At 40.4% G+C, this 13162-nt stretch overlaps 1 protein-coding gene across 2 annotated transcripts in view; it reads right to left on the minus strand.

Moving 5' to 3' along the window:
* The window catches only part of LOC103466889 (SLIT-ROBO Rho GTPase-activating protein 3-like), a 36659-nt gene extending 23843 nt beyond the window's left edge, over positions 1-12816 (minus strand). The window contains exons 1-2 of one of the 2 annotated variants that reach the window (XM_008412781.2): positions 12442-12816; positions 1718-2032 (exon numbers count right to left, since the gene is read on the minus strand). In XM_008412781.2, coding sequence (XP_008411003.1) covers positions 1718-1787 — 70 coding nt within the window. In that variant the 5' untranslated portion in view covers positions 1788-2032; positions 12442-12816. The remainder of the gene's footprint in view (positions 1-1717; positions 2033-12441) is intronic. The other variant, XM_008412782.2, reaches the window with a different exon arrangement.
* Positions 12817-13162: the final 346 nt, after the last annotated feature.

The raw sequence follows: 13162 nt of genomic DNA on the forward strand, positions 1-13162 counted from the left end.
CTCTCCTCTCCTCTCCTCTCCTCTCCTCTCCTCACTAACTTCATTTCAAACAGGAAACAGGAACAAATTAAACATTAACACTAAAAATCAAGACAAACACAAATACAGTATCAAAGGGCATTATAGAAAATGTACATTACGAGGTCAAAATTAAATTGGTGCTCAGGGGTTGAAGTCTTTGAAGGGCAGATATAATTTGAATTGGAGAGCACTTTAGCATTAGCTTCCACTAAACACAGTGTTTATGTTGTGCCTTAGCATTAGCAGAACTAATGTTTTGTGATTAGTGCTTCATGGTTAGCATAACTGACCTTTTAGCTAGCAGTGCCCCCCTTTGAATCACATAAACCCCCAAGGCACTGTTAAGCACTGTCTTATTCCTGAATAATGAAAGACTCTTTGTGTAAAAATCTTGAATAAAATGCTGTCTCTGAGAGGTGTGTTTCAGTCTACTTTACAATTTATAGATCATCGCCTGCAGTAATCCAGCATAACATGACATTATATGCACAAGCTTGTAAGCAAACACAGCAGATCCACTACGGTGCACTTTTAATATAAAATGACTATGACAAACATCGCTGTCTGAGATGTCACTGCTTTCAATTTGATCCTTCACCCCTCATTCTGTTTCTCCCTCCTTACTTTCTACTTTTTCTCATTTCACCCCTTAATCATCATCCTCTCCTACTCATTTATCGCCCCTCCTCCTCTTTACTCTTTTCTTCCCCTCTTGCTCTGAGTACACTGCTCCAGGCTGACTCGATGTGAGGAGACAACATTGCTAATACTAGTTATAAATACCCCCCGTTGTAGTACAGTACAGAGAGGCAGCCGGCTGCGACACGCACATTCCAGACTGTAGCAAACATAAACAAGCTGTTGTCTTATCGCCAGGACAAGCTTTTTAACACAGAATAAAGTTGCAAAATTACCAGACAAAAATTGTTTTAAAGGGGCAGTATTATGTAAAATCTACGTTTTTGAGCTTTATATCAAGTTATTTCTTCATCAAAAACACACCTGGAGTGTTGTCTTGATTCTTTCATGCATGTTTGAGCAATTGTTTAATCTACCATGGTAACCATCCAGCTCTGCAAATCGCCTGGGAGGACCTAGCCCCGCCTTCAATGCGCAGCTCCTCCAGGGAGACCAAGCTTCCGAGTTTCTGCCTCACAGAGCAGCCCTCCCCTTCTAACCCCCGTCTTACTCCCTGCTCCTTCAGACTAGCCAGCAGCAATTAGCAAACACCTGGTGGTAATGCAACATCTGCTGAGCTTATTATAGGAGCTTCTTCTCAGTGAAATGCTGGTAAAAATGTTGTTAAAGAGTTAAAAGAGCAACCATTCTGCTCCGCCTTCCTGAAGGCGGAGTTTCATAAAGAGCAGGAGTTTAAAAAAAAATCAGAGCCCCAATTTCAAGGCGTTAAATTAGAAGGTAAAGTTTTTTCTAAGTCATATTTGATATAAATGGCTCTTTTTTAACAACTGAAATAAACATAGTTATTTGATTGTGTTATAAAAAGGCACTACGTTCCTGGAAAATACATAATACTGCCCCTTTCACCTTCTGTGACATGTCAGCTCCATAAAGTGCTATTTATGTTGGATAAAGATGTATTTGTTTGCAGGGATCTACATGGATGCATACAATCACGCATCACTGCGTCTTTAATGCACTCATGCATGGGGAGAGGCGCATGTACGCAGACACTTACCTTTCATTTGCGACTCGTACTCTGCCAGGCTGCCCTTCTCCCTCCTCAGCTTTCCATGTGAAGTCATCATCTTTGATCTGTTGACCCTTGACCTTCCCTCCCAAAGCCCTTGTTCCTCAACCTCAGCTTCTGCTGCAGCCCTGTAGTCTTTGACCTTTCCCCGTTGGCCCCCTTGGTCTCCCTCCCTCTTTTGCCTTCTTGCTTTACAGCTCCAAGCGCTGTGTCGGCATCAGGGTCGATAGACGGTTCTCAGCAGGGTCGATTTATCCATGGAATTCCAGGGTGGGGGGGTCCCTGATCCATAGGTGAATGGGCCTGAGAAGAAGAAGAAACAGAGAGTGCGATTAAAGACAGAGCTGATACGGTGACGAGAGGAGCCGCGAGGGACGCCAGGGGGTTACTCAGATCAGAGCGAAGAAAAAGAGTCAGAGGAAGAGGGCAAATGAGATCAGGGTGACAAGAAAGGAAAGGGACAGTGACACCAGGGAAGAGAGACGGCAAAGACAGTAAGAGAGCAGAGTGATGAAAATGAAGCATGGGGGGATGGAGGAGATGAGAGGTGATGAATAACAGCAGTAATAAAAAGGGCATTTGCCGCCTCGAGGTCGGTGGCTGGGGATGCCCGTCAAAGCAACACTTCAAAAAAATCTGGGAATTAGTATTATTGGGACGTAAGATGAGAGAATTACCAACTAAAGAGCCTGAAACAAACAGGCCTTTGGTCTGATTTGCCTGTGGTTTTAGCACATTACTCCACTAATGATGCAAAAATTGAATCAGAGTGAAATATGATTCTCGGAGTGAGAAAAAAAAGTTTTCTGTGACTAAGGAATGTCTCCTGGAAGACAGATGACCTTTATGTGGAATACATTAACACGTCATAAGTACTGTGGTGGCCTCTTTCTCATTTTCAAACGATGGTTTTAATTTATTAATGATCTACTCTGGGTCATCCTGGGTTAGTAGCAGTCCCACCGCTTTAATGAGCTGGCGTCAGTTTAAACATTTCCAAGCAACTATAAGCTATGAAATGATTGTAAACATAAACGTGTATTTGCAAAATTCAAGCTAAATTTCATAAAATTGTTTATTTTTTATATGTAACAATTAAACTTACCAAATACAGTTTTCTGGTCGATTATCGATTTTTAAAACAACTGACCTTCTGATTCCCATTTTGGCTGATACTAATTTGTTTTGTCAGAAATATAAATATAACAAAGAAAGTTGATGAGTTGGCGACAGTGGGGCGACTTTTGTTAACTGGACATGTGCAGACATGACCTGGTGGGCTGGTCTGTCAGTCAAACCTCCCACAGCAGAGACAGTGGTTGATATTTAGACATTTGCTGAGGTAGACAAGATTGGTGGATAAGATCGACTTCACATAAAAGTACTGGCCGAGATCCGATCTCCCAAAATTAAGAAAATCAGCGCTGATAAACTGTTGTGCCCCTAATACGTAGTACTTGTTCTTTCACTTTTCCTTGTTAAAATAAAATTTTGTAGCACAAAAACTGAGGAAAATCAAATCAATAGCAGACACACTTAAACAAAAAACTCTACACTGAAGAAATAGCAAAGACAATCCTATTTCTCCTGCTACGTTTGGGGTATTACGACAGTACCAACATCTATCATACTTTCTTCTTCTGCAAATTTCTGTTCAGCTTTAACGTCATTCAGCCATTCACTTTGTATTCCTGCAGGGTCAATGGGGGAGGAGTGCTATCTCCAGCAGTGCAGTGGTGTATATGTGGGACAGTTCATCAGTCTTTCACGGGGCGACACAGAGACCAATAGGACAATGGAGTGTAACCATCCACCAAGCAGGCCTCAATACAGTTTAGTTTATTTACATAGCACCAATTCAACTCAAAGGCTGCATTGTGAAACAGTTGGTAGTTGCCTCGCAGCAAAAACGTCCTGGGTTTGAATTCTTACCTGTGGTCTTTCTGCATGTAGTTTGCATGTTCTCCATGTTCCTGTGTGGGTTCTCTGACTTCCTTCCACAGTCGAAAAACATACAAAGTTAAATGGTCTGGCCTGGGCTCCCCTGAATCATCTACATTCTGTCTTGAGCTGTGGTTGTTACTAAATACATCTTGCTTTAATTAGAACCGTGTGCTTTTCAGTGACGATGTTGTTATTATTTCTCTCTCTCTCTTTCTGCATGTGTAGAAGCAGACTTTGTGTTTCCCTCTTTCCTTTTCAACCCACCTCTCTTCCTTTATTTTTTCTCCTTTGTACTTTTTTCCCTCCCTGTTTCCATTGTATTTGAAATAAACCCAAAGCAATTTTAAATAAAGATTTTCATCTACATCAAAGCTCTTTCCATTGCTTTATCTAACTGAGCATTGTAGCGAAAGCTGCAACGCTCCACTTATGAAAGTAAATCTAGTGACCGTGGACATTTTCTTCTAGTTACAATCAGCGGATTGTGGTTTACTTTGGAAACTGGACTTTTGTAGAATATCCGCATTTGGCCTCAACAAAAACAATGACAGTCAGGCTGTGTGAGACCATTGAATCAACCCTAACCAGCTGTCAACCACAATCTTTACATCATTCCTTTTTCAGTCTTACTTTCACATGTCTATTTAACAGAAGCGTACTTGTGTATACACTCACACTTGAAAACTATTTCGTTAGAGAAGACATGCAACATCAATGATTTTGGACCATCTGAGGAAGTCCTCAGTGAAATCCACACATGTACCTCAGACTGCATGAATGAAGTTCCAGCCAGGATAACAGGTTTGTTGTAAAAGATTTGTCATTTTTAAAGACTGACAATGTGTGGTTTGAGTTGGTCTTTCTTTTAGAATTAACACATAAGCGCAGACATAAATACACAAGCTTCAAAGCAAAGACATTTTCACTTCTCACATCCTGTGTCTCAGCGCGTCATAGGTGTCAAAGTATATTGCTTTCACTGATTCTAAAGCAGGATTTGGACAACCAAACCAAACTAAACCAAACCAAACCATCCCACGTAACAAACAGGTTCAGAGTTGTCTGCTGTAAGACCAGGAAGGAGCGTTGAAGAGATCCATCAAGAAAGTGGAAAACAAAGATGGCCTCAAACGTCAGCCTCACATAACTGGAGTCGACCACCTTCTCTTTAAGTGCTCCATGAACTGTACTCTCGTTTCCTCTTTTAGGACAGTGCGGTGGATGTGAGTCAGACATGTTTCAGCGACGGTTTCTGAAGTGGAGAGTAAATGCAGAAGCGGGACAAATACGCGCAAAAGAGATTTCTGTGAATCAGGCGGCGAGGCCCAGAGACTCCCGAAGTCTGCAGAGGGGCTTCGTCAGCGTGCGACCCTAATCTGCAAAGAACAAAGCGGAAGTAAATGGTATGAGAAAGAAATAGGAGGGGGTTGTAGGAGAAAGAGATCAGGAGGAGGGAAAAGAAACAGCTTCAAGCAAAAAAGGCCAGTGAGGATGGAGAAATGGAGGTTATTGGAGAGCAGCTTTTCATGCTTCAAGTCATGGTTAATGAAAGAATGTGATATCCACAGTGAATATGAAATAAAATGATGACGAGAGGAAATGCTGCATCATGCACAGTAATAGATCTTTATTTCCATGGAATTTTCTACCAATTTCTTCAGAAAAAGAAAACAGGAATACCAAGAAGAAGCAACAACAAACAGGACATTGTGTCAGATATTACGTCCTGATACTCTGAGGGGATTTCCTGATGCTGGCGACAGCACACAACCCTCTGCTTTGTTGACTGCTTACTGTAATTTTATGCTGTGGGTATCTTTGAAGAACATTTAGCAAATTTGTTCAGTTTTTCCAGAGCTCTGTTGTCTCTTAGAAGCAGCTTTCTGTGAGAAGCAAATCCTCTCTGAGCCCTGCAAACTTCAGATAAAGCCAAACTTTGGCTGTGACAAAATAAAAAGGATGGAAACAAATTTCTGTCGGTCAGATGATCTTGTTTCCCAAAAGCCAGGACACTTTTGGGAAAATAAAGCGTTTGCCTGCTGAAGAGGACTCGATGCATGCAGGTGCTTGCGTATCGTCTTGGTGACAGATGTTACAGGAGAGCACTGAAATGTGAATGAAGATGTCGAACTTGATGTCATGCTAATCGGTGCTGTCAGTCACACTTCAGCTGGAGACAGGTGTGATGGCTGCTGCTCCGATGGATGGACTGAAGTGGATACTGTAGGTACAGGCAGAGCTTAAACACGGTGAGCTTATTGTACTTAAAGCTGATTCGGGAATCAATAAGATACAGCATAGCAAAATATATTTGCACTGTTTCATATATTGTCCCATTACAACCACAAACTTAAATGTAGGACTGAAACAATCAATCAGATTAACTGTGATGAATTGATTATTGAAACAAACGTCAACTCATTTAGTAACATTTTTAACTGTTAATTCGTTAACTGGAGTATACAGACTCTACAACATGCCATTTGCTGAAAGAACGACTCAGAGAAGTAATTAAGCCTAAACTGAACAAATATATGCATTTTGCATTTAAGATTAAAAAAACCTTTGCTTGTAAATATGTTATACCAAGAGAAATTATGTAAAAAAAAAAATCTAAAGAAAAAGAAAGATAATTACAATAGGCCTTCGCAGCGCTTAGCTGCTCGGGCCTAATTACTTTCTGCTGGTTCTTGGATGGCAATGTCAGTTCATGTATTGATATAATAAGCAGAACTGCAGGATCTACAGCAGTAAAGGGAAGATATAAGGTCAGGCAAAATGTATGAGTGTCTGCAGATGACACTGTGTTATAAAATGTAGCATAAAAAAATTATGCACCAATTTATTTTCAAGTCGATTTATCAGCACCCATTTCCTTAATTTTTGGTAATCGGCTGATATGTATCTCAGCAAAGGTCTAAAAGTCAGTCAATGTCCTTGTCTGCTCTCCCTGAGAGAGGTTTGACTGACAGACTGGCCCACCAGGTCATATCTGCACATTTTCAGTCCACAACAGTAATGTGGAGAAGTGGAGGTTTGCTTTGGAATAAGAAGAAATGTAAATTGCATGTGCTGTAAACAACCATTCTCCACTGTCAAGAAGTAACTTTAACTGCTCCGCATTTTAGCCAACATGGACTCAATTGGTTCATTTACTTCCTCTACTTGCCCAACTGATTGGCCAGGATGAACTCAATAGGTCAACTGAAGGGAGATAAGAATCAAGCAGAATTGCATAGGAAGGCAATGGACAGGCTCTACCAAACACTGTCCCTTTCCTTTCAGAAAATGATCACAGTAAAAATACAATTTAAGTCCCAGCCTTTGGTGTTTTGAGGAAGAGGTTAAAGTTAGAGAGGAAAGGCTGAGATGGTTTGGAGATGACCAGAAGATTCATGGATGTAACGATGGAAGAGTAATAATATGCAGAGAGTTGGTGCAAGTTGACTGGATGAAATTGAGTCCAATGAGCCACTATGGAGACCCTTAAAATGAGAAGAACAAAAAAAGAATCGCCAGACCAGAAGAGGATGTTCAATCAAAACATGTTTTGATTGAACATGTAAAAAATGCTTACACAATGCCAGCAGAGGCATTATGGTCATTTATTGACTAATGCATGGTAAATCTTTAAGAACCTTAAAAGGTTCACCAGACTGCCCTTCAAAAGGCAGGGCACCTTGAAATTTGGGCCCACAGCAGGTTTCATTGACAGCATTTTTAGATTCACTTTGTTTCAGTGTGAAGACAAGAATAAACAACATTTATCACCGGAAACAGGAAGCTCTGTCATCTTGTGGCACCACAGCCTTTCACTCCTGTGCAATCAGCAGAGAATTATTCTGTTCCTTCACGCTTTCAGAAGCTACTTAGGCCTCTCATCTCTGCTAAAACACACACCGCCAGCACAAGTAGTTACAGTAAGCGCTTAATACAGAACATGTAATAAATTTTGAAGATGTTAGCTTGATATGGATTGGAAAACATTGAATATTTGCAAAGAATTGCATCATACTCAAGGCATAAACTGCCTCTTAGATTCGGACTTGCTCCCTGTCTGCAGCAGTTGATGCCAGGCAGTTTGTCGTGACATGCTTGACTTTTAATGCAGAGCAATACAGGCAATGTTTATGAAATGCATACCTGATGGTTTCAGTAAAGAGCAAACATGGGAAAAGAAAACTGAAATGAAACAGATGGGTCAGTGTGCCAGAGTAGGCAGGCCCACTGGACGCATCGATCTTTCGAGTACAGCTCAAAGCTTGGATTCTTCTTCAATATTGGAACACTCCCAAAGTCAGCTGAAACACAGAGCTTGATGATATCTGAATCTACTGTCAGTTTTGATCCTTATTTATACCGTGTAGAAGAATGAGTCAGTATCTCTCAGAGCTGTGATGCACACACTGTACTATTAGGATATAAATACTACAAATATGCAGTTTCTATTTTTTATTTTTTTGCTGCTTTAGAGTTAGATTTCTGGTAGCTAGTTCATCGGTCCATTGTCAATCAAATTTTTTAATGTTTTTACTAAAGGAATACTGAACCATACATGTGTTTCATTAGGAACATTCGGTGCCTTGTAAAAGTATTTATGCCTCTTACATTTTTTTTTACATTTTGTAATGTTACAAATACAGTTTGGACTTTAATGTGTAAATTCTGATGAATTAATTATTTAGATTTTAAGGCATTGAAAATTTTAATTCAGTTAATCAAACTTTTTAAAATGTACATTCAATGGTCCAGAGCGGCAACCTTTGTATTTAGGTTTCTGGTACGCCCCTGAATCAGACGCACAAGCAACATCCGCTAACAACATCGATGGACGACAAAGCCGCTTCTCTCAGTTCATTGGGGGTTAATTTTTGCTTTGATCTGTTTGGACACTGGAAAGGGCAATTTTTGTGCTCAACTTGTCTAATAGGAATTAGCCTATCAGTGAAGCTATTCAAGCCTAAAATAGTAGCTCAATACTAAACATGTAGCAGCTAGCACCCAATGCTAAAGTTAGCATACATAGGCCGCACTTTGCACCAATCAACAACAATAAAACAATAAATATCTTTATTGTTGAGCTTATTCAATAATTTAGCCGCAAAAGTGTTTTTGAATTGAAAATATTGCTTATTTTGTCAAGATATGGTTTTTAATTAAAATAAAAATAAATACAGGGCCTGCAATTAACTCAATTTAAAAAAATGATCAAGACCCACCACAAGTTACAACCAAAAGAAGTATCCTTCAAAAAATGAAGGACATTACAGACAACACTCAGCACTTTAAGAAACTGACATACAACAGAAGAGTGTCTTCAGTCAGAGACTATTTCAGATTTACTGTAATACAGACTGCTACAGGAGATCCTTCCCAACCACAGCCATCAGCATCCACAACAACCGTATGAGGAAAACTGCATAATAAGAGTAACAACATTTACTTTCTCCTGGGGATCAATTAAGTACTTTTTAATTGAGCTGAAGTGAATTGAGAAACCTGTTTGGGGTTTTCTGTGACAGAAAAAAATCCAGTTGTTCTGTGAAGGCAACAGAGGTTTGTCAGACAGCAATAGTGAATGAAGAGCACTGAAAAGACGAATATCTTTTCTAAAAAAAAGAAAAAACAGCTGTTGAAACAAAGCCATAACAATATAATATTTACAGTTCGCAATGCACCACTTAGGGAACCAGCAAGCATGTGGGGATGAAAGAGCTCGAGCAGTCCCTCTAGGATTGTGCAATGTTTTTTTTTTTTTTGTTGTGATTTTTGCAACTTAAAATAACTGATGTTCTGCACATTTTAGAAAAGCTGCGGGTAAAGTTGTGATTTGTATTTATTTTATTTATTTTTGCTTTATTTTTACCATAACATGTTCTTGGGAAAAAAAAAGTTTAAGTTGCTGCAAGACTTTTTTGGGAAGTCTTGTATTTCTGGTCTAGATTAAAAACATTGTGAACACCATCCCTGAAGTAAAACATGGTAGTGGCAGTATCATGCTGTTTGAATGCCTTCTTTGGGGTTTGACGATGAATGGAGCTAAATACAAGGAAAATCTGTTGGAGGTTGCCATGGGTAATTAATTTGATTTTTTATTTACTATGCATCATTTTCCTTCTAGCCAGTTATGCACTACTGGTCCGTCACATAAAATTCCAGAAAAACACATGTAGATTTGTTGTTGTAATGTAGTAAAAACAATGTGAAAGGAGGATTTTTTTTTTCACTAAATGACCAAAGCTGGGTTGCAACTCCTGATCCAAATTTGGGGACTAACAGGGGCGCAGTAAAGGGGTGAAAAGCGATGACGATTCTAGAGGCCCTGACCAGCAGGGGGCCCTCCGCAATTTAATTATTTATATTTTGTTCATAGACAATAAAATAAATAAAAAAATTGGGGTCCTGTCAAATACAAAATTAATCATATTGTATTTTCAAAGATTGTTTTTAGCAGTAAAAATTTAATGTTTCCCCTCCCAGACCAAAAAACACACATCCGTTTTTGCCCTGAACCCCCCTGGATCTGCATGAAATGGTTCGTTCCTACTTGGAGCGTTTAACAGTGACGTATGCAGCTACAGTCAGTAGAAGCTGCAGCTGAATACAGCGGCGATTGTGGCAGTAACTATGCTGTTAAGAAAAGTTATAAAATCAGGTTTTCAAAAACAAAATAGAGAAAGGGAGAGAGAGAAAAAGGCAAAAGTGTTCATTTATAACCCAGTTTTTCTCCAAGAGAGGCGAATAGACTGTGAGATTACCAACCATTTAGCATAATTATCTTAGCTACGGACTACTGTTTGCCTCCTTTTCACTAGCATTTAATGAATTAAGGAAGAAATTACCAACATATTCATATATTTAACTTGTTCCCTGTGCCTTTTACCACTTAACAGATTAGTGAGTGAGCAGAAGCTCTAACACACATCCCTCCTAACCTGTTCTCTCCTGAGTGAGATTAAAGCTGCAGTATGTCACTTTTTTATCAATATTTTTTTCACATATTTTTTAAAACTGTCATTATGTTGTGACAGTATCGTATGGTATGAGAGGTAATCTGTGAAAAATCTATTTCCTCTGCCTTCTCCCAGTACTAGAAACAACCAGTCAGTGGTAGGAGAGCTGTAGTGCTGTCAATCACAATCTCATGTGGTGCTGCTCATCCTTCCTCCTTCTCAATTTTGTGCTGTGCTGCAGCTATCATAGCAAAGAGCTGTGCAGATTCAAACAGTGAATGCTCAGTTTAGTTAGCATCGCTACCAATGACAGCAGATAGACAGTTTCTTGTAATGATAAGTTGTTTCTTCACCATTAGCACATTTAGCAGTGAGTGATGAAGCTAATTGACAACGCTAAGAGCGTCCTACTGGTTCTGATTGGTTGTTTTAGTCAGAACGGTGCATTACTTTAACCAGTAATAGTAATTCAGGAAGGAGATGGAGGAGATTGTTTTCACAGATTATCTGTCTCATAAACTGCTACGACATCATGACAGCTTTAACAAATATGGAGAAAACATATTTTTATTAAAGTTATGTACGGCAGCTTGAATAAAATGCAACTACATAGCATTTTTGAGAAGTCTGGTTTGCTTTGTGTGTAGTTGCATGTTGCTTTTGACTGTTGCTCATGGGGAGAGACATTTCAGTATCTAAAACTAATAGAAAAAATTTAAGCAACCTACTTGCATACTGGATGCGGACTGTTGATGTTAAATTCATGAGCAGTAAATATTGTACTAATTATCAGTATTTGGACCACAGAAAGCAAGGCGGTTGCAAGCCTTTAAAATTGTGATGCTTTTTGTGGGTCAAATAGAATAGAACAGCAGCTGCGCAGTGGGGCCCAATCAAATTTTTTTCAGGGGGCCCAAGATTTCTGGCAGCACCCCTGGAAACAAATAAAAAAGCAACATCTTGAGTTTCCCGTTATGTCACAGATGCCACCACAACAGCTCGCAGGCTAACCACCACATGAAGGAAGTGGGGCAGCTCCCAATAAGTAACACATGATGCACTTCATGCGAGTGCAGCAAAAAGGAGGCACATGCAGCGCAACAAATGTGGCTCATGAAAAAAAAAAAGGAGGAGGAGGGAGGAGGACTTAAGGTGTTAACCTGCAACCTTTTTGCCTTGTTGCTCTTTCAGGTCAGGGATTTAGATCTTAATAAGGTTGCTCATTATTATCCACAGAGCATATGTATGAAATCAAGGAGCACCATGATCTGACAACTGGGACTTCAGTTGTAAATTAGCTAAAAAAAAACCCAAAAAGCTAGTAATTAGTTTAATCTTTGAATATTGCAGTTTTTCTCCTCATCGTCACTGTTGCACGAGGGAAAGGCAGCAATTCGCAGCATGCATTGCTTATCTGCATCTTTTGATTGCATGCACAGTGTAGATGATGAGGGCAGGGATTTATTGGGGAATTAAGGGCTCCGCAGAAAAACAACAACAAAAACAACAAAACAGCAGCAGCAGCGTGTTGAGTTCTATATGCAGTTTTTGTTTGCTGTGAATGTGACCATATGGTTAAGGCAGTGTTCACACAAAGGCCACAGGAAACACCTCAGGATAATTACACAAGCATGTAAACACACAGCCTGAAAATGGTGCACACGCATTACATAAGTGATTAAAAAAAAAGTGGAAAATAGGGTGCATTTAGAAGGACTTTATTACAAATAAACATCTCTCACTCATACTCTGTGGATCACACACGCACACACACAGGTTGTTATCATAACCAAGCAGCATGACAGCTGTACATACCTTACTTTGTGGTCCTCCTCTGCCTCTTTCTAGCTGTTCCTCTGCTCTTCTCTTCTCATCCCTTGTTTTTTTGTATCACACACTTACGGTTGCACACACACACACACACACATTCACACACACACACGCAGGCAGGAAGGCAGGCGTGCTCACACAGAGCGGAGTGTGTTTGAATCTGACAGATTTCTCCCAGCTCAGTACTCTTCTCTCTCATTTCTCACACACACACACGCACTCACACACAAACAGCCCTCCCCCTCCATCTTTCAAAATATGCCAGATAGCCTCTCCGCTCACGCCAGAGCAGCGTCTCTCCTCCCACTGCCGTACGCATCAGTGAGAAAGCCCCAACCCGAGCCCAAGCCACGCCCCCTCCCCTCTCCAGTCCCCCTCTCTCCTCTCCTCTCCTCTGGGCGGCTATAAATACCGCTGCTGCTATGAATACACCGTCTTTCTCCCTCAGCATCTCCCACTCTCCCTCCATCCATCCATCTATCCATCCTTCTCTTCATCCTTCCTTCCTTCCATCCCGCGCCTGCGCTACCGTTCCTCCATCTCTGCTTCAAAACCTGCTTGCTGACGATGACCTTGTGTTACCACAACAGCAAGATGCAAGTGATGGCGGCGGAGAAAGAAAGAACGACGTTTCTCTGCAGACTTGGTTGTTTCTTTTTTTTCAAGCCGCCCGTCTCCCCGGGTTTCCTGTCTGTTACAGCGGACG

Source organism: Poecilia reticulata, linkage group LG7 (assembly GCF_000633615.1).
Source record: "Poecilia reticulata strain Guanapo linkage group LG7, Guppy_female_1.0+MT, whole genome shotgun sequence".
Lineage (NCBI taxonomy): Eukaryota > Metazoa > Chordata > Actinopteri > Cyprinodontiformes > Poeciliidae > Poecilia > Poecilia reticulata.